Source organism: Toxorhynchites rutilus, chromosome 1 (genome assembly GCF_029784135.1).
Source record: "Toxorhynchites rutilus septentrionalis strain SRP chromosome 1, ASM2978413v1, whole genome shotgun sequence".
NCBI lineage: Eukaryota > Metazoa > Arthropoda > Insecta > Diptera > Culicidae > Toxorhynchites > Toxorhynchites rutilus.
The window spans coordinates 39,905,499-39,931,184 of NC_073744.1; the positions used below are offsets into that span (position 1 = coordinate 39,905,499).

The 25,686-nt window shown below is 36.8% G+C and overlaps 2 protein-coding genes across 2 annotated transcripts in view; one reads left to right on the forward strand and one right to left on the reverse strand.

Moving 5' to 3' along the window:
* The window catches only part of LOC129763645 (uncharacterized), a 59,053-nt gene extending 35,035 nt beyond the window's left edge, over positions 1 to 24,018 (forward strand). The window contains exons 2-5 of the mRNA XM_055762892.1: positions 715 to 1,044; positions 9,252 to 9,342; positions 9,720 to 9,838; positions 15,523 to 24,018. Coding sequence (XP_055618867.1) covers positions 909 to 1,044; positions 9,252 to 9,342; positions 9,720 to 9,838; positions 15,523 to 15,674 — 498 coding nt within the window. The 5' untranslated portion in view covers positions 715 to 908 and the 3' untranslated portion in view covers positions 15,675 to 24,018. The remainder of the gene's footprint in view (positions 1 to 714; positions 1,045 to 9,251; positions 9,343 to 9,719; positions 9,839 to 15,522) is intronic.
* LOC129763646 (uncharacterized) lies at positions 23,586 to 24,876 on the reverse strand. Its single transcript, XM_055762893.1, has 4 exons — positions 24,738 to 24,876; positions 24,644 to 24,674; positions 24,093 to 24,406; positions 23,586 to 24,038 (listed from the first exon to the last, which is right to left on the reverse strand). Exons 1-4 carry the CDS (start codon positions 24,738 to 24,740, stop codon positions 23,937 to 23,939), a joined length of 450 nt encoding a protein of 149 aa, XP_055618868.1. The 5' UTR covers positions 24,741 to 24,876; the 3' UTR covers positions 23,586 to 23,936.
* Between the last annotated feature and the right edge of the window lie 810 nt (positions 24,877 to 25,686).

Sequence of the window (25,686 nt, forward strand, 5' to 3'; positions counted from 1 at the left end):
AAATGACCCAGAAATCTCGAAATCATATTAAATATCCATTGGGCCAAGGGATGAAACTATGCTTACTTACTACTATCTGAAAGGAAGTCCTAAACGGAATCGGTTCCTTTGTTGAATGTTCTCATCCTATCTTCATATTGTTTACTAAATCTCCAAACAAACGAAACCGTTTCTCCGCTCACGATGGTTTTCTAGCAGAGACTGTTGCCATTTTCCCTCGTGGTTTATATTGAAGACCTCTCCAGAAGAATACGAGAACCTATACAAATATACAGCAGAAGAAACAAACAAACTTTATTGGCAATAATTCTGTTTCGATATAAAACCATACTTACAAATATGAAACTCTGCAATTCAGCATCCGTGTTTGTATCGATGCGTTGGGCAACCCGGAGGCTGTTTGCTTCCATTATTGTTTGTTTTGCCCAAAATGCAACCCTTCCGCAAGCCATCATTAAGGAGGAAAACATATCGTTCCGTGATAACCGTGGTTCAGAGTGGTGAATTTTCATTGGCACTATTTTGGGAGCTTTGGGAAGAACAAGTGGTGCAATTAAGATACATTCTGTCGATTGGTTTTGGTGTATAATCCCCAAAATCTGCTTGTTTTTGTTATAACTCAAATAAATATTTGTGTCGGTTTACGTTGCAATAGTTATGAAATATCAATTATCCTAATGGCCCTATCTGCTCTCTTTTTTTCTCCATGTGCAGGTAACATATGCAACTTGCACAAATTTGGCAAACGACTGCCAGTACAAATCAACAGCTAAACAACAATCCAAGTGAGCTGCACAGCTGCTAATATACCAAGCAACAGGACGCCATCACCACAAGCACTCACAGATAAAGGACACTTAATCATCATCACAGTGTGAATCGAGAACTGAAAAAAAAGACAGCTAGCCATGGATCGCAAACTATTGTATGCCTTTCGAGGCTGGATAGCTTTCGTGGCCTTCATGGACCTGGGGACGGCCGTTCGATGTTACATCGAACGAAGGAGCTTTCTGGGGGAGCACTCGGACACGCAGTTTATCGAAGGTATTTATCGAAGTGAATGTCCTTCCTTTTTCCAGCAGTAGTGGAAATTTTATACTTGAATGCGCTTTTATATTCATTGAGCTTATATACCCATCTAAAAACAGTTTGTAAAGGTACCATCCTCCACCTTCCCTCTCTTCCCTCTTTTAGTTAAACAAATAATCTTGTTTTCCTGGTGCCTTTAAGGGAGTATTCTAGTGTAGGAACACTAATTTAGGACGTTTTTTCGAGTTACGTGAAAATAAAAAAAGAGTATTTTTACGATCCTTTATATAATTATTTGTTCATTTATCTTTTAACAATAAAACAAAAATTGAACGGAGAAAAAATATTCATAACTAGAATAGTAAAAGCTGATGAATGGCGTACACGATTCCAGCCCTCCTGGTTATCTGAAACATAAAAATCGGACAGATTCTGAATCAGTAAAGATGCCGCTATCGCATGAACCTCGGACAAGTCGAAAACATCTTTTTTGACTAAATGGCGGCTGTTTGAAAAACAAAATGCGGTTCAAAACGTTTTTTCTAACGTTTCCCGATTTTTTAGTAAAATTCAAAAAAATCATTTCAAATCAAATTTAGAGGTTCATGCGATAGAGAGATGCAGATTGTATCCATATGATTTCGTCACGAATCGGTTCAGTAGAACTTGAGATATCGTGTACCCCAGTTTGAAAACATGCATTTAAAGTTCATTGTTTTGGCCGTACCAGATTAGATACCGCATCACTAAAATGGCTCGAACTCGGTAAATAATGGAATTTTCGATATGTCCTTTCTAGGGTATATTCTTGAACGCCTAAACTATAGAAACATGAAAGAATTTTTTTTTTTATTTTTTACAAATTTCTAGTTTAGAATACTGCCATACTTCATGTTTCCATTAGATTAGTTGCAGTATTTTTTACGTAGGAATACTTGAACATATTAAGCCCGATTTATTCTTTCTTTTTCCTGTTAAACCAGGGTTTCTCAAATGGTCGATATCGATCCCTTGGGTGGTTTGGCCACCGCTATTCACCATTCGAGCTGCATCACCATGATTTGACCACGATCGTTTTCGTACAATATTATCCTATGTGATAGAAATTCGATCCATCGTATTTTTGGTGTTAATTGGTGTGTTACCCAAACACCGAGCATCTTTGTGAATGCAGCTCTGCGGTTAAAACTGTTTTATGGTCAATCTTCAGCTCCTAGGCGCTGCTACGACTAATATGCCGCTCAACTTGGTTTTTTTCTGAGATATTTATCGACAATTTCGACGACAGGCCTGCCTGTGCGAGGTGCACCTTTAAAATCAAAAATACCTGAACCGTAATTAACAAAATCAAAATTGCACGTAATTAGCACCGTAAACACAGTATCGGCACCATAAACACCATTTACAATATCAACGGCTTGACTTGCACTTTCATCTTTATCAAAGAAAACTGTAAAATGTACCGTGTCTTCTCTATGTTGATTTCCATTTTTAGCACCCTGCAACTCACTACTGAATGGAACAAACAAAACACAGCAAAAGATTTTTCTAGTGTGAAATGTCACCATGACAACGAGCATAACCATGAAATTGTTTGAGCGATACTATACAAGATATTGAACACTACAGCCATCTACCGAGAAAATAATGGATTTATTTTTGCCCAACCTAATGTTATTGTTGTATTTTCTGAAACCTCAACAAGGCTCATCGACATAAGTTCATAAATTTATACAAGATTAGAAAATCGGCAAGTAAAAAAGCGTGATCAAGTTTGTGCGAGATAATGTGATTGAGCGTGCGATTCCTTCAGGTACGTTTTGACTTGTGCTATATTTGACACATATACTCGATTTAATAGAAGGCAGTCATGATCAAAATCAAGTCCAAACATGCTCCTGATATTTTACTGTATAACAAGCTTGCACTTAGGTCCCAATTTCTGAAAAAAACATCACTCGTAGACATTTTATCATTCGGATGAAGTGTTTATCATACGACTTCGTTCAGCCGGCAAAGAGTTATTAACGCTCAAAACCTTGTACCTCCGACGTAACCTCTTGTTTTTGAAGTCTTTAATTCACACACCGGCACTGAAATGAAAAACGTAATTCTTTGTCGAAATCCATGCGATATCAAGCTTAGTACTGTACAGTTTTCTTTGTGCATATTGTGAGAACGCTTTGTGAAGCTTCATTGGAGCTTGAATGATCTGATCTGATCTTGAATACACTCATCTATTAATTTAATTCAAGAGATTACAAAGTGATTACATAGCTAAATAAAGTGAACTAAAGTAACGTGAATGAAAAATAATATACAGAATGTTTGGTTACCTACGCGCATTGTGTAACCATACTTTTCTGCTGTTTATGAAAAAGTAACAGAGTAGATACCAAAAGATGTTTCAATATTTTTCTATTTTTTCAAATAACTCCATGGATCCAGGAAACTTGTTACCGAAAAGTTATAAATGTTCGATCTTCTTTGTTTTCGTTTTTCGCGACGTATTACACAAGGATTTTACTAAAAGGGATTGAGCATATCCTAAATTTACAGAATCACCATGTTCATCCATCACACTGAATTTTTGATGTTTTTTTATCTTTACTTTGCGATTTTTTTAATGGATTACCTGCTTACGTATTTGCAAGCAATTTGTACTTGTGAGTAATTTGTATTTATAATTGTTAATTACACTTTTTTTTCCCATTTGTTTATTTATTAGGCTCATTAGCATTTTAGTCTGTTACAGCCGGGTTTTGATCGTCTACATGTACATATGTTTGTGGTTCTATAAATTGTAAATTACACAGTAGTGGTAGTCATTTAGGCGTTAGGTTTTTCTGTTCCATTACATTATGATAAATTACACAGTCGTAGCCATTTAGGCGTAAGGGTATTCTTTCTGTTCTTTCATTTTTCCATAAATTGGACTGCCGAGACAGTTGATATTGATCATTGTTGGGTTATTAATAGAACAGCAGCCCGATGTTTCTTGCAGATCAGAGCAGTTGTATGGCAACTATATTGCCACAATTTTTTTTCGACTGTTTCGAAAGTTTTTTTTTTATCAAAGGTTTATGTTCTCTGAAGTTTGAGTCGATTCCTTGAGAGTTGAGAGTTAATCAACAGTAAAGTTTTTAAATCGTTACGTATTTCGTATGATTGAAGAAGTTTTGCTATGGGGGTCTGAGGTATCACTTCATTCTGAAAAAGGGGTTTTCTGCCCAAAACAGTTTGAGAATCCCTGCTTTAACCAATAAGCTCTCAGTCGTTTTCTGTTGAATTTACATATGTGCATCAATTGATTTGGGGTCTCCCTAACAATTCATTGCAATGTAGATAATTATTTATTTTATGAAACTAACTATCGAACAATTGAAAAAACATCGAGCATTATCTAAGCCAAAATCCCGTGTTCTTATTGGTCAATTGGTTTAACACGTTCGACGCCCAAAGCGACTTTTCTGAGTTTCTTGCGGAGCCTCTGGACTCCCTAGAAACGGGTTGCTCGTTTCTTTTCGCTCGAGTCAGTTCGATCAAAGATGGCGTCGAAACGACAAGCACTCCGCGAGCGCGTTGTACGGTTCTTCTAAACGCGTGAAATTCTAGGGAAAAATGTTTACAGTAGACCAACTTCGGGACGAAAATGTGTCGGTGGGCACTCTTTTTGGCATTCCGGAACGTCGAGCGGAAAACCGGTAGTGGTCATCCGGCGAAGATCATGACGAACAGAAGAAGGAATTTCTGAAAAAAATTGTTCGACAACAAGGACGGTACGAGTTTGCGTGGCGCCGGCCGAAAATTTCGCTGCTCCCATTACTACATCCACAGAACCTTCAAACAGGAGGGCATCGTCTGTCGGAAGAAGACCAAGCCCCCAGAGTATATGGACGAGCTGATATCGACCGTGAAATCTCAGTGCTGGTGGATGACGAAAAAATTATCGCGGGACGTCGTTCGTGCTGGACGACGAGAATTATTTTCCGCTGTCCCACATCCCCGCCAATGACCGGTATTATACCAGCGACAAGGTGTCCACACCCCCCGGGGTGAAGGACAAATACAAGCATAAGTTTGAGAAGAAAGTTATGCTGTGTATTGCAATCTCCGACAAATGGATTTCAAAGCCCTGGTTTACCATGCCATCAACCAAAGGGTGTACCAGGAGGAGTGCCTGGAGATGATTCTGGTTCCGTTTTAAGAGGGACCATCATTCTGATGGGAAGTACGTCTTCTGACCGGACAAAGCGTCTGCTAACGTCTTCTAACTACTGTGTAATTTGCAATTTATAGAAATTTAAACATGTGACATGTACACGATTAAAACTAGGCTCTGTTACAGCTAAAATGCTCATGAACCTAAATAAATAAACAAAAAATCGATCTCAAGTAATCGGTTTCGTACCTATATTCTCTAATATTATTCTCTAACATTCTCTAACACATTTTCTCTAATTTTCGTGAAAAGTGATAGATTTGTTCTTTACCGTAAAATATTATATCCGTATTTTTGATTTTTTCGTTAGGGTAACCATTTCTATTTTAGGGTGGTCCAAAAAATCAAATTTTCCACTTTTTCCCAAAAATGCCTTTTTTCAAATCATAACTTTTGAATCGCTGAACTGATTTAAATGATCGACATATCAAATTGAAATTTTTGCAAAAGTATTTTTTTGGTGGAAAGGAAAAAAAATTTTTTCGGACCACCGGTTAACTTTGAAAAATCATATCTCAAAAACAAGAAACATAGCATCTTGATATCGAGATATGTTATGTAAAAATTTCATGAAAACAATAAAAAACGAATATAAACAACCACTATAGAACTACTGTATCGGTTTGGCATGGAATGGCTGTATATTAGGTGGAAATGAAAATGGTCATCTCTAATTTCAAAAAGTTACCACATAAAAAATGTTCACCATCTCGAAAAAACACCCTCTGCCAAATATCAGCTCAATCGGACTTAAGGGAGAGTGGCGCAAAGCGATCAAAGTTTGAGTTTTTTGAAAATCGAAAAATCACCCAAGGGGAAAATCGGGGTTTTCCAAAAAAAATGTTGATGCCAAATGTTTGAAAATTACATAAAACGTCGAGATCTAGTTTCATCTCGAAAACATTTTTTTGTCAAAAATCGGCATTCTGGGACTTAGTTTTTATTCGGAGTATGAAACGAAAAGTATGGTTTTGGGTGCCAATAGAAATAGTTATCTCGATTTTTCATTCGGAACTTACTACGAAATGTTGATATGCACGATCATATACCCTATGCAAAATACTAGCTCATTCGGGCTTCATTTACTGGTGTCACAAACGTTGAAATTTGAGTTTTTTTGAAAAACAAAAAATCACCGAAAATTCAGGTTTAAAAAAAAAATTATGCCAAATGTCTTAAAATTGCATTACTCGTCAAGGTGTAGAGTTTTACGCGGTTCATTTTTACACGGATTTCTGAATTCACGCGGATTTTGGAATTTACGCAGTTTTTTCGCGCGGCACGTATCAGCCACGGAAAAAGTGACTCCAGTGTAATCAGATTGAATGTGTTAATTGATTTAACTTTTCACGATAAGTTTATATTGTCTCACTGATTATTTGCTAAGAAAAAATGATTGTAGTATGCACAAAAAAACCAGTTAATCAATTGTTAGAATATGGGTTGCATTTTTAACTAACAATTCATTGTTTGTTAGATTTTTATACGGATTTTGAAATTTACGCGGATTTTGGAATTTACGACCGATGCCGATCGATGGTTCGTTATGCTCGAGAATAGCGTAGATGGTATCCTTGGCGGAGACAGTTTTGCGACTGGCACGCGCATCTCAATCACACATAACTTTCCAGCACGACATTCACGATGGTCTAGCTTGATAACACCTCAAATAACTATGTGGCGCAAAACCTTAACATCTGCTCCGCCATGGCATTAGTTTGATGCATTGGTGCAATGTCAAAGGCATCAACGAAGTCCTTATGGTGACGCAAAACAAGCGATATTCCTTGCTTTGAGTATAAAAAAAGACTTTATAGAAATATAAAAGTAAAGAAAAAGACGTGCACACAAATCAATAAACTGATGCAATATTGCGCTCATATAAAAAACAAACTCTGTTGATATTACTCACCACGTTTAGCGTAGCTGTCATTCTTGGTGAGAGAAAAAAAATATTCAGGTTCACAACATTCAAATACGGCGAATGTCAGCCTGTCTTTTATTGATAACCTACTGCTCAAGCGAGAGTCGATTAAAATGATACAACAATTTCAATAAACACCAGTGGAATGAACAGCAACATCAGCTTGCCATGGAGCCATCCGGATTCCTGGTTCTTTCTTTTTTTCTAAATATGAAAATTAAACATGATTTCAATAAAAATTCACTGCAAGCGATGAAGATCAACTTAACGTTCGTGATAATCACCTGAAATTATTGACAGTAATGAAAGGGCCTGAATGCGTAAGGCATTGCGAAATTAAATATATCAGATAAAGTTCACGTGTCTCGACTCTTGTGTTATACTCATTATAACAGATATGATGTTGAGTGTCAACAGAAGAGAATTCATCCGACACTGGGGAAAAGCTAATTCCTTCATTCGTGAATAATTTTTGATAATTTGTGGCACTGGTTTTACCAATGGCACACGAAACCAAATCGCACACTGAATTTCAAAACATTTATTTTCTTGGTTAGCTTGCTTCGAGTATAAACGAGGCTGAAAATTTCCTTCAACAATCTATTATTTATTTCCAGGCAATTATTCCCCTTCGTTCATATTATCGCGACTCTATAAGTTGATCGCTATTGACGGCACGGGTAGGTAAGCCCACAAATGAGCAGAACAAATGTATGGGAAAATGAGAATGTTTCTAGTTTTTATAAACTCAAATCATTTTCACGACAGGGAGGGGGGCTGCCATACAAATGAAACACAAATTTCTGCATTATTCGAGAATTAATCAAGCAAACGATACCAAATTTGGCACGTGAAGGTTTTAGGCTGCAATAAATGTTTTAACGGTGGTTAGATACTCCACCCCCCTCTCTAAGGGGGGGCTACCATACAAATGAAACACAAATTTCTACATTACTCGAGAATTAATCAAGCAAATACAACCAAATTAGGCATCTGGAGGTTTTAGGGTGTAATAAATGTTTCTATGGTGGTTAGACACAATTTCTGCACGAGTCGAAAACTAATCAAGAAAATACCAAATTTGGTATGCGAAGGTTTTAGGGGGTTTTAGGGGTTTAAGGGACACAAAACGTTTCCATGACTGCTCCCGTCTCTCTGAGGAGAGAGGGGGGCTGCCATACAAATGAAGCATACATTTCCGCATAATTCAAGAACTAATCAAGCAAACGGAACTAAATTTGGCTTGTGGAGGTTTTATGGTGAAGAAACATTTCTAAGGTGGTTCCTTTCCCCTCTCTTAGGGTGGCCTGTCATACAAATGAAAAACAAATTTCTGCATAACTCGAAAACTAATCAAGCAAATGGGGCCAAATTTGGCATGTGAAGATTTTAGGGGGCACGAAACGTTTCTATGGTGAATGGACACTCTTCCCCCTCTCTAAGGGGAGAAGAGTGGAGGGGTCTGTCTTTATTCTATCATATTTTTTGTATCAAACATTTATTCCATGTAACGGAGAAACATGTTATTTTCAAGTGGTTGAAAAATCTTGAACGAGAATTGTGTCTGAAAATAATCTATTATTATGATGAGTTTTGGTAGAAGTACTAGGAATTTTTTAGTAAATGGTAAATTTAACGGGGTCGATTAGAAGATCAATCAATGAACAGTTCTGCGATTGGACTCATGAACTTGCGCTTAGTAAGAAAACATGAATGTTTGAAGGTATTGATAACAAAAACAAATTTTGGGCGGGACGAAGTTTGCCGGGTCAGCTCGTTTAAAATAAAAAAAAAGTAATTTACTAATTATACATAAGTGTCCGTTTTCCCGACTTTCCCCTGCGTACGTTCTCTTATAGCCTAACGTAGTCCTACGCCTTATACGGCCGTGTCTTGGACACAACCCTCTTGTAACTTTTTTTCGACAAATTAGTCAAAATCTATAGTTCATCAGAGTTATCACTATCCAAGTGTACGCTCGATACGCTTTGAAAATTTGAAAATACGATTCAATTTATCAGAACTGTATTTTTTTTCATTTATAATCCCTAATTTTCTTTTTTGCCTTCTTTTCAGGAGACTACACTATCTCTAGGATATTGGGTATTTATTGCATTCTCAAGGCAGTCGCGCTGGTTCACTGCACACTGTATATACACTACAAGCCGTGAGTATTACAGATTCACTTCTCGTTTAGTTATCTCGCTTATCTGCCAAGCTGCAGGCAAGTTGACATACATTTGGCCAATCTCATTGAAATCTGTAGATATATCACTGGAACGGACGGAAGTATTCGAATAGATTCGCAGATCGTTTAACAGCTGTAAATTCCACCCTTATCGACGTGAACCATCTTAACGAATCGGCTTAATCGGCTCTGTTTCCAGTACGAATAACTACCGTCTGATGAATAAATGTGGTCGAAAAATAAAAAAAACAGCACAAGATTTTCATTTTGTATCATCTTGTTTTTTTCTGAATGATTCTTAATAGGTTTTACGTTTTATGTACCATTTTTTTTTTTGTATTCTCTATTCTTTGCAGTGTCGTTAGCATGGGCGGCTGCTCACTTGCCATCACGATGATGCTCTACATTACCGAGGCCTTGTATTTCCGCTCGACGACGCTAAACTTTTATGTTATCTTTCCGTGCATCCTAAACTGTAAGTAAAGCCTTGAATTTAGATTTTAAGGTGAAGGTGGAAGGAAGCCACAAATGGCTGCCACAATGGCGCATCTCCCTCCCTCACCCCTCCCCCGAAAATCAATAATTTTGAGAAACAGTGTAAAGTTAATGATCGTTTTCGCACACTTCTCATCAAGTAATATCATCCAAACTCTAATCGATTACTCACAAGATATTAAATTTTCATCTGCCGTCGCAATGTAAAATGAAAAACGTCGGAAAACTCGAGCTAATGCTCTGAAAGTTAAATTTTCATTTTTCAATTTTCCGCAATGGTTTTCTTTGTATTCGTGGAAGCATCGTTATTTTTTCGACACTGATGCCAAACAACGTCATCGAAACAGCTATAAAAACTACTCAATCAAATGTTATTACTGAGTTATAGCGTTTCATGTCATGAAAATCAATAAAATCAAATTGAGTTGATATCAATACAATTATTGTTTTTTACGTTTAATGTTTAAACTACTACGTAACATTTAAACTAATGTTTAAATGTTACGTAATTACGTTTAAACTAACATTATAGAGTTTTAGCAACCTTAACATTGGTTAAGAAAATTGTATTGCAGAGCTCGGAATCCTGCCTCGGCTGCCTCTGCTATTGAAAATAGTAAACGGAAAAGTATTACAATCAATCATGTGAAAACAATACGATCAACGTAAGAAAATATTAAGGAATTATCAACATCGAGTTACTGTGTGGTAGAACTTGTTAATGCAAAGAGAGCCCCAATTCGCATGTGTTATAAATTTGCTCATGTTACGCTCGCGTATGATAAGAATTTTATTTCATATGCAAATACACCTGCTATATATATTTATATTTGCAATTGTTCATCAGAACACATCGGTCATACATTTTACTTCAGTATTGAATTTTTTTTTTTTTTCGAATGTATTCTAAGACTCGTGTCAGTGAAGCGCCACACAGTCTGATAAGTGAATTTATCTATTTACGTACAAGAATCAAAACAAACTGTGTGATTTGCTCTTATCTCACAAACACTATTACCCCATGAAAACACGTTCCTTTACCTATACTACAATACCTTCCTTCCACCTTCACCTTAAATCAAAAACAAAAAAAAACAATTTTCCATGCGTCTCCATCAAACGAACAAGTGCCTTAATCCGCATTACAAATTCCACCGGTTGTGAAATGTACAGCACAGTAACTGACACCAGTTATCCTACTATTGCTTTTACTCATCCGGCTTTCTCACATGGGTTCGCCTTCTATCTCCAGGCGAGAAAATGCCGGCAGCAAATATTAAAATAGCTGCAACAATAATAATAGCATAGTTTCAGAAAAGTTGTTGAAATCTCGTCCATTCCAAAAAGCTAGATGACAGAAAGCAGCTTTGCATTTCGAGTTTGGGGTGGAAAGATGGATGTATAATGGGGACGGTAGATATAAGGTAAGTTGCATCCAGATGGAAAGTTTAATAATGAAGGCCAAGCGACAGACTATGTAGGAGGGATTATTAATTTCCATGGCAAAATCATTTTCGTAGAGAAATACTAGCGCAAACTCTATAGTTTTGTGTTTGCTTTCCGTCTGAGATTCGCCATACTGAGAATAATGAACGATTCTAATCAGACTAAACAATTTACGTTGTTTTGTTTGGAATCAGCGCCAGATTAAGTGTCTGTTACATAGTTTAGACCTCCCCTGGAGACCATTCCACAAAACGAGCCCTAGCAATGCGTTATTGGTGCTGAAAAGCAACATATTTTTTCAATCTGGTCGCCAATTTGATAGAAGCAAAAACAATGAAATAAAATTATTGCCTTGAAATATTCCCAGTAGAATGAGTGAGTAATGAGTTGAAGCAAAACTCGGGACGTTCTGGATTTGGTCCAACTGGGTCCTCCTTCGTCTTCTCGCTTGTCCCACGTCTCATGTGTTCGCTTATGTTGGAATTATAAATTCCAAAGCGCATATCCTCTCGCAGAACTTACCGTTCTGAATCATACTTCGGACACTTAAGGCGTTTGATGCAGAAAATAGATCTAAACTTTATGCACAGGTATTATTTGCTTGATATTTTGAACGGATTTTTTTTATAAAATTAGTTCAATGTACTTTAATGCTTTCTACTTTGGTACCTATTTGGTTTTTTTTATCCCATTTGTTTATTTCTGGCTGAGAGCAGAGACAGCTGATATGATCATTATTGTGTTATTCACAGCACAACCGCCCGATGTTTTTTTTTCTTGTTGCAAGCAAAGCTTGCATATGGATAGAGAGAGGCCAGGACTCCGACACTGAATCGATCTCCATCGCTGATGATTTTGTTGCGTGGACGTAGTTATTCTGTAACAACACAAAGATGGTTAATGAGGGTCCTGAGTTTTGAACTCACGATCGATCGCTTACTAAGCGAACGCGCAACCGATGTGGCTACGAAGACCCCCACTTATTTGGTTGAAAACATAAAAAAATATCAAATAAAAATGTTTTTCCATTGAATCGGAATCGCAGAACGAATTCCAAAGAATATTTTGAAACTTTAGGACAATACCTAAAGCGTTACATAGGTGTTTTGAAAATTCGAAAAATTGCCAAAATGGCTAAATCGGTCGAGTAGATCCTGATATCGATACCACCTGCTGAAAAAACATGGTTTCGAGAAAAAATGCATTAAAAAATTCGTACAGCAATACTATATCCCTTAAGATAATCTCAAATTTTTGGCTGTAACATTCCAACGAAATCGAATATCGAAAAATCATTTCAGGACAAAATTTCTGAGGGCATAAGCTTTCCAGGTATGCAAAAAAAGAAAATCCGTTTTTTTTTCGGCCTTCCAGGCCGGATTCCCCCTTAAACGCAGTAGAGCCTGTTTTGATTTTCATTTGTTATGTTCATTCTTCAAAAAAAATATATTCTATTCCTCTTAATTAACATGATGTTTATTGTTATTAGTTACATTTATATATTGTATATCACAAATGCGCTCTCGTCCATCCGACGGGGAACGGTTAATACTATTTTGTATTTTGTATTTTGTACTTGTAATTGAACTTTTGACACGAAAGCACTGAGCTTGTAGACGAAATCATTGGTGGTATTGATCGAAAGAAGATGGTTAGCGCACTCTTTTTAGACCTTAAAAAGCCTTTGACACAATCGATCATAATATACTATTGAATAAGCTGAACACTTACGGAATCCGAGGTGTAGCCAATGATTTAGTGCGCAATTACTTAACTGGTAGGCAGCAATATGTTGCAGTAAACAATGCCAAAAGTACATTGTGTTCCATAAATATAGGGGTACCTCAGAACAGCAATATTGGACCCCTGTTATTTTTGTTGTATGTGAACGACATTGGCAGTCTACCTCTAAAAGGGAGTGCAAAACTGTTTGCTGACGATACAGCACTATTTTGCCCAAGCCCGGATCCGGGAAACATAGTGTCACATATAGAGTATGATCTGGCTCTCCTTAGAGATTACTTTCAGGCAAATGTATTGTCACTCAACCTGGCGAAGACCAAAAACACGTTTTTCCATTCACCTAGAAAGAGAATAACAACATGTCCTGATCCCCAGATATCAAATGTACCCATCGAAAGGGTACATAGCTTCAAATATCTGGGGGTCATTCTAGATTCAACCTTGTCTTGGAGTTTTCAGGTGAATTTCGTTGAGAAAAAACTCGCTTCCCTTTGTGGTAGCCTGAAGAGAGTATCACCTTCATGCCTCAAAAAGCATTAATCCGTTTTTTTTACGTGCATCCATTCTCATCTCCAATACGGGCTATTAGTTTGGGGGTATGCTTGCAAAACAAGACTCAAAAAAATACAGAACTTTACTTTGCAGAACAGGTGTTTCAAAATTATTTATAGACTTCCGAGTCTGTATCCAACTCTAGAACTGTATCAGAATGAGATTTTGGATTGCGGGAACATCAGTCCATGAAACTTGTACACAGTATACTACATAATAATACCATACATCACAATATGACAATCCCCACTGCAAACCATCATTACGCTACACGACAGGCACAGCACTTATTGAGAGCTCGAGCAACATCTAGCATTGGTCAACAGCATTTTCTTTTTTATGGACCGTCCCAATTCAATTTTTTACCTTCGTATATCAAAACGATAACTCGTTCCGAGTTGTTTAAGGTCAAGCTGCGTTTACATCTGAAGACAAAAATAAACAGTTTTATCAATAAATGTTGTTAACATGTAAATGTGGACAGACTATTGCCCCATCCCCCTTTTTTTCCTAAACAACAATGTTCAAGCCACACAAATAATATTTACTTAATCTTTGTGCTCTTTTTGGATCTCTTAAAAGAATATAAATTCACTGGGATCCAACTATTATCTCAATGGTTATGGTTTGCCCTCTTACCTCTGTGTTGTAGTGTCCTGTTAAAAAAAGGTGACCAACTCTAGAAAGCTCAAGTATGAGTTCTTTAAAGATGGGGGTGAAAGGAGGGAAAAAAATTTAAAAAATATCGACTTCTGCGAACCAAGATCGCACATTTGCTTCAGTAACGATCCTTTTCTTCTTAATTCGGTTCGCGGTGCGTTTGGAAATGGCAGGATGTCTCTCAACAAACTTCACAGTTCATCCTTTTGTTGGCATTCCGTGGGGGGAAAATGTTTTGTTTACTATTACTTTGCATATTGGCCGACACTGATTCTGAGGATTCCCTCGCACACGTGACTCCTCCCAACAGTCGAAAAGAGTACTTCTGGGAATACCATACTGGGTTGTAGCAGTACGGATGAATGATCCTGCTCGAATGGCATCCAAAGCGTCTTCAACTTTGTCCTTATTGTATATGTACACTTATGTACACTTCGCATCCATATAAAACTTGAAAACACACATTGTAGTATCACCAATTTTAATTGTCCGAAATATGAATCGTAGGGAAAAAATCGATTTAAATTTCGGACATTTTATTTTAGAATTTTTTGAAACAAAATTACAATATACTTCATTATATTTTATAGTCAACTGCCAAACACTTACTAAGCAATAACAGTAAACTGATACCGATGATGATCACTGATGAAACACGAGAGAAATTGAAATATGATTAAATGGTTATGTTCTACCTGCTCACGCTAAGCGAACGGTAACCACATACGATAATAGGTAGTGTTGTCAAATTTTTGTGTACTATGTTATAAATCGATAGTAATTCTTATATAAAATGATGATGAAACCAAGGGGATAATCTAAAGAATCAATTGTGATATTAATGTCATAGTTATGTCATCAGGGCATCATGTGTTTCATGCTATCATTATAAAGTGTCCGAAATATGAAGCTGTCCGAGATATAATTCAGAACGGTACAACAATGTCAACGCCAATTGCCCTAGCCGCGGTGCAGCGTAGGTTCAAGTGACCTAATTGAAGCTTTCGGATTATCGAGGCTAGTCAAAAATGCTCGGTTTAACATATTTTAGGTATTGTGTAGTTACTCGTGAGTAGAATATATTTTACGTACTCGGCAATTTCGGTAGTAAACTGAATGTTATGATTGTTTATCGCGTTGTCTTATATAATTGCTACCTTGGAGGGCTCAAAATTTTTTTTCGGACCGGCTATACATCTTTTGACCTATCACTAACTCTGCCTATGCTTTTTTTCATTTAGCGTCTTATGTGTATCTTTGCAGCAATGACGCTGCTTGGTTTGATGTACATTCCCCGGCGGCTTCGGCTGTGGGAGCATCGGCCCTCGGATAATGATGATGAAAACTCGCAGCTCCTGAAACAGATGGGTGGCTTCAAGAAACGATCCAGAGCACACAAAAATAAAACGCCCTGAATCTTCGGGATGGTCTAGCGTTGTGTGGCGGTGGAGATGATAGAAAGATAAGTCGAGTTGAGCTCCAATGTGAGCAGGACAGGGGAAACAAAAATATCACTTCTAGAAAGATAATAGCTTGTCTCAGAAGAATAAAGTTCTTTAAAACAAATGAGTCGATTCCTTGCGGCAAACGAAAAAGACAGTACTACCAAACGAGCAAAAAGCAAAACAAAGAACGGCAAAACAGAAACATAATGTGAAAATGAAAAGCTTTAATACATTTATATGAAGAAAAAACACAAAGCGAACTTGTCTAATTGAATTCAATCGAAAATAATTAACTAGCATCAATTCGTAGGTTAAATTTATAGCTATAATGAAATCAATTGAAATGAGTTGACATGGCATCGTACCTTATCGTACAACATCAAAATAATATAGTTGAACGGAGAAAAACAGAGAAATGTCATTTATAAGCTACTGTTAGGGGTCGTTAATTGGAAATCGCTTCAATGCACTATCCATATGGGTAAAAACTCAATCACGCGGCTGAAAATAACGATAAAACAGTAAAACAACAACAAATGAAACCAAAAGCAAAACAGATACCTATCGGAGCATAGTGAACGGCATAGCCATATTTTATCTCGGGAATTTACCCATTTCTTTTAACCTTCTGTATGCTATAATAAGACTTTTCATTTGGAAAAGTAATAATAATTGTAACGAACGACCCAAAAACTGGAACACTTTCTCTCTAGAAGTTAATCATGATGCAATCAAACGACGTCTCGAATGTTTTTATAGTACAGCTTTAGAGGCCTCAAACAATCCTCATGACATTTTTCTAACTCATTCTAGAATCGACTAAATTTGTAGACTGGCAAATAAACAAACATTTCTTATACCAGACGACCTCGAAAGAAGGAGGTGGTAAATGATACACAATTATTTAGAGAGGTTAACAGTTGGGCTAACTAATTTTAAAAACCAGAGCAAGCTATGTTGCCAAAAAGTTATCGAAACTGTATTTGCCAACGGTAACAACAAAAAAAAAACAACAGGAAACACAAACAGGTTTTTAGCTCAAGAGAATAATAGATGATACGTAGTCGTCGCATTCGCATTCTTATCCTAGCTCAAACGAGCAGCCAAAATACGCGGAACAGTGTCCTTTTGTGATGGTCGTTGTTGAAAAATGAGGTGATGTGGTGGCCATGTTTGAGATTGTCTCGATTCCCGATGTTTGTACATTCAAATCAATATTTTGTGTCGGTTATATTATGAACATAATCGTTGGAAGAAATTGTCACAGTTTATCAAAAAATGGTGCTTACTATGGTAAATGATGTTGGTTTGTCCAGTCGAAAATATGTTCTTGGTTCGTCCACTTTGCTCTAGTTCAGCGCACTTGTGCCAAATAAGGTAATCAAAAGCTCCAAAACATATAAATTAAATTGTCTTTTTCATGATTTACAGTAATTTTACAGGATATTTTTACGGATTCACATGTTTTCAAGGTTTTTAAAATCTTCCTTCTATTGGTGTCAATGCGCCCCTCATTTGAGCTAACTTTTAATCAATCACCAGGGCCCTGTTGCATAATCAGCCTCATAATATTAGTTACAAGTTACAAGTCTAGAAGCTACAAGTTCTAATATTTTGCGTTGCATAATAATCATACATCGGACTAATAATATTAGTACTTGTTTTATTAGTAACGCGTCATTATTTTATTAGTAACGTCAAAGTCAATATTTTTGTTTATGGATATTATGGTTTTCCCACTGTTGATATGCTAATTCTCTGACATAGCCCAGAATCATTGCATTGGCATTGGCGAGCCAATGTAAGGTTGTACTCAATTGGTGGTGTAACTTGAGTGCGTCTCAACGATTTTAAAGCTCGATGTAAGGGCCATTTACTCGCAAAATTTTCTCTACCTTCGCAGGAGTCATTCGAAATGCTACAAAAAATTAGCTTTATGATGAAAAGTGAAATTTATTTTCGGTGCGTAATATTTCCTTCTACGGCATTTTTATTTATAAAAAAACAACCTTTTTCGTTTCTTGATTTATCTAAAACGTTGAAAAGGTATATTTCTATACTCGAAAAATTCAAACGAAAAGTCGATCATTTAAAAAAACGAACTTGTGAATAAAATTACGGGTCAACTCGAAGTTATAAAAAAAAGTACAGATCGAAACTAATAACTTGCTGTTGTATTTTGTTTATGCAACATTCACTTGTGATATGTAATATGTAACACTAATAATATTAGTGTAAACAACTTGTAACATTAGAATTGTAGATTTGTACTTCTATATTCATTATGTAACAGGAATCTACAAGTTACAAGACTAATATTAATAGTGAAATTCCGATTAAGCAACAGAGCCCAGATGATTATTTGGTACGTATTCAGACCTTTTCTGGATTATAACACCTTCAATTATTGTAAACATCATGCTTACAGACCATTTGTATCAGATTTATTTATTAATGTACCTCGATGACATCAGTTATGATCATGGTTTGTTTATGATCATAACTGGAACCCGATGTATTGGCTCCTGTCAGTTCAATAGAAGTTCAATCTGGACGTGACCTTCGTGGTTGAGTGCTGTTCACCTTTAAAATTCCCAAGAAATTGCAATATTCTGAAGAAAGCCTAAATTATGAATTGATCAATATGATGACAGTAAACTCAGAACAATGAGAAATGCAATAGCTACTTAAAATTCGAATACCTTCGTTCAAAAATGGTGGTTTTTGAAACCGAACAAACCATGATCATTTTTCGGACACACAACGATCAGAGGTTGGCAAACCATGATCATAATTTCTCTTTGAAGAAAATTGTACAAAAATATAATAATTTAAAGGTTTTATTATTAGCAACTAGAGACATTAGGCTTTTCAACAACCCCCAAACTTGTCTTGATCACATGTGATTTTCATGAAGAAAAATCAATTTGCATTTACTAGTTGTGTGAAACACTCAAAATTGGTCAAACCAATATCATTTACCCTACAATCAGATGTTTCCAAGTTGTTTTTTGTTTTCATCCAGAATATATATACAGTGACTCAAATCCGTACTCGTACCCACCATGCAAAACTCTTTTCCCTTCTTTTGAAAGTCGAAAACAACCTTTCGGAACATTCTATTTAGAAAAAGTCATAGTGTTATACGAGAGTTAAAAGGTTTGCTATCTGTTTTCAGAGTAATCGTTCTTAATTTTCTAAGAATGGCGAATGTATGTGCTAATTTATGAAAATTGACTCAAACTCATATTCGTACGCTGGTTCAAATGTCAACTCGATTTCGAAGGCGTTGTTCAATTTCACAATTCCATCAGTAGTATGGTATCCCTTGTTCATTGCAACTATCTTTAGCTGTCTTTAGCCGTTATTTACGTGTTTTTTTTGTGTATTCGAAAGGAATATCTAACAATTATTTCATCAAGTAGTTATTAAAACCGATATTTTTAGAAATTGGTTTCTGAATTTCTAAATTTCCTACACAGATAACTTCCTTAGTTTTTTACTGGGAATGATGTCGGAAGATTGTGGAGGGATATCAATAACTTTTGAGCAATTGTAATGTAACCATGTGCGAACTTTATATGTCTTGTGCTCTAAGGTATTGTCTTGATAAAACATGAAGCCTCGATTCCATTCCATTATATTGACATTTTGCTTCAAATTTCCCTTCAGGGTGTTCAAGCAGACATTCTTGTCCATTTCACACTCGATAAAAAAAAACAAATTAAGCAACAAAAAGTTTGTAATGTGCCTAGGAAGTGCAATTTGAATGCCCGAGCACAGAGGGACAAACCGTTTCTCAACAAAAAAAAACTCAGTAACTCCAATGTGATTTTTCCAAATAACATGAAACACACCAATGTCTTACTGGTAAGATGTTACTTCCGTAGATGGGTCCAAATTTAATATTTTTGACTCCGATGGTTATCGTTTCGAATGGAGGAAGCCAAACGATCAATTAAATGTAAAAATCTGAAAGCAACGTTTAAACATGGTGGTGGTGGAAGGATGGTATGAGGGTGCATGTATAGGCACTTTGGTTTTCATCGATGGTGTAATGGATCAGAATGTTCATCCTGAAGGAAAATATGAAGCAAAATGTCAACAAAATGGAATGGAATCGAGGATTCAAGTTTTACTACGACAATGACCCAGAGCATAGGGCATGTAAAGTTCGCACATGGTTACATTACAATTGCTCAAAGGTTATTAATATTCCTCCACAATCTCCCGACATCAATCCCAGTAAAAAATCAAGGAAGTTATCTGGTTAGGAGATTTAGAAACCATAAAATAACGGTTTTAAAAAAACACTTGATGAAAAAATGAATGAATATACCTTCCGGATACACCAAAAAAACTCGTAGATAACGGCTAAATACAGCCAAAGATTGTTACAATGAACAAAGGATTCCATTCTAATGATTGAATTTTGAAAATGGTCAACGGCTTCGGTATCGAGTTGAAATTTTCAACCAGCGTACGAATATGAGTTTGAATCAATTTTCATACATCATCACATACATTCGCCATTTTTAAAGAAATAAAAACCATTCTTCCATTCAACAGATAGCAAACCTTTTAGCTACCATATGACACTATGACTTTATCTAAATATAATGTTCCGAAAGCTTGTTTTAGACTTTCAAAAGAAAGGAAAAGAGATCTGCATGGTGGAGTACGATTAAGGATTTGAGTCACTATATATATATTTATGTTAAGGCTCATATGGCGTTAGCCTGACGGGGCCGGGGGTACAATATTTTGACAATATTTGTCATATGCTATGTTGATAATATGTAACCGATTGCTCGCGGTTGGCTCGAAGTTAAGGCTGATTTAGACGGTGCCAGTCAACGCGCTAGTAGAAGAATCCAATCACTAGAGTCTAGTTATTAGAGCCATGTAAACACCCGGCTCCAGTTACTTGCGCAAATATCGCACAAATAATTGGCCACGCCAGCGAATAGAAAATTTTCTAGATACTGGCGCCCATAGATAAATGACAATTGCTTCCAAACAGTGCGTCATATTAGACATTTGTGTGAAATCGAAATGCCAGGTAGTTTCAGTGTTGCCACATATTTATTTGTACTGGAAGGGGAAAATCTTTTTCGGCTATGGTGAAGACAATTATTAAACGGTGTTATTTGGCTTGCTCTGTAATTTGTATGTTTGTATGTTTGTAACATGTTTGTTTGTAGCGCTTTACCGCATTAAAAGAAATTTATCTCTTCCTGTTGACCGATTGGTATGAAATTTGGAACACATTTTTAACTCTGCAGTCATTATAAAACTGGGTATTTCATTATTTAAAAAATCCAAGATGGCGGCTGCTACAAAATGGCGGATTACATATTTTCTCAAAACCCTATAAACATGGGTATCAAATCAAAGGGCTTGACTTGTATAACACAGTTATGCATGAGGAATGCAAATCCAAAATCGCCTCAACAAAACGGTGGTTCACATATTTTCTCAAAACCCGGTCAATATTGGTATCAAATGAAAGGGCTTGACTAGTAGAACACAGTTATTCATGAGAAATGCAAATCCAAAATGGCCGCCACCATAAAATGGCGGATCACATATTTTCTCAAAACCCTATCAATATGGGTATCAAATGAAAGGGCTTAACTAGTAGAACACAGTTATTCAAGAGAAATGCAAATCCAACATGGCCGCCACCACAAAACGGTCGTTCACATATTTTCTCAAAACCCTTTTAATATGGGTATCAAATGAAAGGGCTTGGCTAGTAGAATACAGTTATCTATGAAAAATACAAATCTAAAATGGCGGCCAATGGTAGATTACATATTTTCAGAAATTTATGGAAAATTATGAAAAATGTAAATCCAAAATGACCGCCATCATAAAATAGCGCCATGTTTTTTCAAAGCCCATCAATATGGGTATCAAATGAATGTGCTCGACTGGTAGAACACAGTAGATCATGAAAAATCCCAACAAACATCGAAACATACCTTTAATTCTACTGTCATTATAAAACTGCGTATTCCATGTTCATGGAAAATTTGATTTGGCCGCCGCTAGAAAATGGCATTTTGGATTTGCATTCCTCATGAATAATTGTGTTCTACTAGCCAAGCCCTTTCATTTAATACCCATATTGAAGGAGTTTGGGAAAATATGTAATCAACCATTTTGTAGCGGCAGCCATCTTGGAGTTTTAAAATAATGAAATACCCAGTTTTATAATGACTGCAGAGATAAAGGTGATCGTGAGAAGTAAACTGGTGAAAAGGTGAAGTAAACTGGTGATAAAGGTGAATCGTGAGAAGTAAACAACCACATAGAATTGTATTGGTATGTTTACATTGCTTCTGAGGAACAGGTATAGATGAAGCAGAAGATCAGGATCACGGCTACCTAAGATCTCCCGGACGGGGATAAACGATTGTCTGCTCTGTGCCTTCAATGCTCTAGAGAGCTGAGTGCGGGCAGCATGGAACCGGATACATTACCAGACAACATGATCTATGTCGTGGCAGCTATCGCAACAACCCCATAGATTGCTTGCTGCGAGCCCAATGCGATAAAGATGCGAATGGTGTTTTGTTGTAACAGATAAGAAAACAGGAAATAGTTTAATTGCGTCAAATCGCACGACCGAGGCGGCCAACTGACTGGGCCATTTCGTGAGATAACACGCTCACCAAACTTGGTTTTCAATAAATCGATTGTTAAATTCGCTGCGTGGATTGTGGCGCCGTCCTGTTTAAATTACATATTGTCCAAGTCCATATCATCCAATTCGGAACAAAAATATTCGGTTATCATTGAGATTGATTCCCATTCACAGTGACATGCCGGTCTCGATCATCACGGCCCAATGACGCCGCCGGATCATAAACCGCACCAAACCGTATTTTTTTCGGGATGCAATGGTGACTCATGGAGTACGTGTGGATTGCTGCCTGACCAATAACGCATATTTTGCTCATTGACGAAGCCTTCAGCTAGAAATGAGCCTCAACGCTGAAGATGATTTTTCGATGAAAATCCGGATCATTTTCAAGTTGTTACTAAGCCCAATTTACGAACATACGACGTTTCTAGTGGTCAAGCGGCTTCAGTTCATGCGTCAATTTGATCTTGTAAGGATGTAGGCCAAGATCTTTTCGCAAAATTCGCCAAAACGACGTCACAGAGATGCCCAACACTTGAGAACGACATGTGAGAGATTGATTTGGGTCTTCCTCAATTGATGCGCTAGCGGCAGCAATGTTCTCGACACTAATTTAATCAATGTTTTTGTCATGAGAAAATAATGTCAATTTTCATAACATTTCAAATTACATTCGAATGCCCCTCACAGCAAATCTTCCATTTCTACTTTTTAACGTTCGCTCAGTTGAAAAGCAGACCAGTTGAACCAGGACCAGTTAGCGAACGATTACTGTATTTCGCTATTCTGTGCTATGGTAGATAGACAACCTAAAATCGGCCGACATTATTTAATAGTTTATACATTCCATCACAAAAGGACATGATGAATAACGATAGCAATGACCTACATAGTAAACATAACTGGGTAAACGCTTACTTCTCTTCAGTTCCCCAAGAAATCAGTGCGAGTGAAAATGAAAATAATATCTAGAAAATAATTTCCCAATCAGACCGGTTTACGTTATCACAATTTGAATGTTGTTTGTTGACTGTTCAGTTTAGTTTTTTCTGTAGGAAAAAAAAATTCTATTTTAAAAAAACTGAATAACATACTCTCTCCAATAGAGAAATATAGTAAATATAAATTAAGCAACGGGAAGGCGCATGCAAGACGAATAGTTAAGCTGATTTCGATAAAATTTGATAAATGACACATTTGGGAGACATTGACAAGAAAAAACAGGTTCATTTAGTTGGCCAAAGATGACAGTCCATTTGTGCTGCACTTAATAGTTTACTTTATTTTTCTTAGCCAATCAAGTACTTATTGTCACAAATACAAAATAAATGCACCACGAAACCATTTGTTCGCAAAACAAATTATGTGCTGAAATATGTCAAAAGAAAATCCTATGATGATAGTATGATAAATAGTATACAGTAAAACACTAAAACCATTCAAAACTGTGAAATCGAAGTAAAGTTAAGCTTATTCGAATACAAGAAACGCGAAACACATACAAATCATCACACAATTTTTGTTCGTTTTCGGTTATCTCAAGTACGGCTTGGAATGTGTGTGAACATATGCGCTTTATTCTAGTAATAGTCGGGTACTGGGGCGCATGCTACGCGCACAAAGTCTGCATATCGAACTTGTCCATTGCTCGATACGTTTGCTTCCCGAAATATGTTATCCACCTGGAAATGCGAATCGATGGAAAAAAAATACAGATAACATGAACAGTCACCCACCTCTCGGTAGGACAACCCCTCGCCCCAGTTCTGTAGTAAGTGACGCAGCTGTCGTGCTGGAATGGTTCCTCGACCATTTTTATCGCCCGCTTTGAACGCATCGATAACCTCGTCTGGGAGATTTTCCACCCTCGAGTGCTGGTACATCACCTCTAAGAAGTCAGCAAAACTCATACGGCCATTTTTCTTCTTCAGATACGAGGTCAACTCCTGGATTGTGGGAGACAGTCCAAGGGAGCGCATAATCACGGTGAGCTCGTCCAGTGTTGTAATGTGACCACTGCGAGCAAACAGGTAGAAACACTCGCGGAATTCTGCAGCGACAAACACATATGATCAAGCAAACCATTTGTCATGACAATTGTCATGCGTAAATGCGAAAACAGAATAGAAACATACGGTATGAGGCATGATGTCGACGCCAACCTCTCTCAGTTTCTATTCTGTTTTCGCATTTTCGCATGACAATTGTCATGACAAATGGTTTGCTTGCATATGATTAATGCACATACGATAAAGCAATTCTGTTAGAAAGTGTCTGCTCTACATACCATCGATATCTTGTTCCTTGAAATAACGAGCCTGAGGAAAGATTGGAAAATAATTTATTTGATCAAATATGCGTTGAATGTTATAAATGCTTACCATTTCGAACCGTTGCTGAACCAAAATTCTAAAAAAAAAATATTTGCATAAACTTTTCGTAAAACACTTGTTGCTCCTTCACTGAGTCTTTGTATGTTGATTTACCACTTCGTAATGAATCGCAACCACCCATTGTGCCCACAAGGTGGATAACTGCACTCACTGGACAGGTAAAACAAGCTTTGTTGGAAGCTGACTAGTATTGTATTCGATTTAATTGCAGAATAATCCGTTTAGTGAGGCAAATTAATCCCTATCAGATTAGCAGGTCCGAAGGCAGTTATAAATCGTTGAAAATTTAGTTTTTGTTATTTAATTGCTTAAAATGCCTAGTACTGGCCCTTACTTAATCATTTTTATATAAATTTCCAGATATATTCACCGAATTCCAAACATCATTATAATATAAACATATTATCAGACACAATCTTTGTTCAGGATTTTTTCACTTTGCTCTGTTGCTTAAATGCTCTGTTGTCCCGACTCTTGTTCAGCAATAATAAAATATAGACTATTTTTCTCAGCTAGTCGCGAATGTTTTCGACTCCAAAATTTGGAACTAAGAGATATGTTGCAATAAAAAATACAATCAAAATCAAATCAAAATCCGAGACACAAAGCCCAGACAAAAACCCAACGAACCGTCCTTCTCCGTCAATTATTATTCTCTACAAATCCTGCCGGTCGTTTTCGTTGAACGTATGCTGATGGGTTGTTACGCTGCCAGCGTATGTGAATGTTTTCATAACAATTGCATGTTAGAATAACTGACGTAACGTGATGTGACGGCACGTGAACGTGACGTGGATGTTGTATGTGAAACGCACTTAACTCACAACGAACAAATCCGGCTTTACTCACAACCGAGTACCGCACAACGTCTAGACTTAAGGATTTGAACTATTGTAGCTGGATTACAGTCAAGGCGCTTAAAAATATATCCTAATGT

What these genes read in the sequence shown, in the direction of transcription:
- LOC129763646 (XM_055762893.1), bottom strand. An exon ending in CAAGGAACAAGATATCGATG is followed by an intron (nt 24,407 to 24,643) that starts GTATGTAGAGCA and finishes TTGTCGCTGCAG; the next exon opens with AATTCCGCGAGTGTTTCTAC. An exon ending in AGGGGTTGTCCTACCGAGAG is followed by an intron (nt 24,039 to 24,092) that starts GTGGGTGACTGT and finishes TCGCATTTCCAG; the next exon opens with GTGGATAACATATTTCGGGA.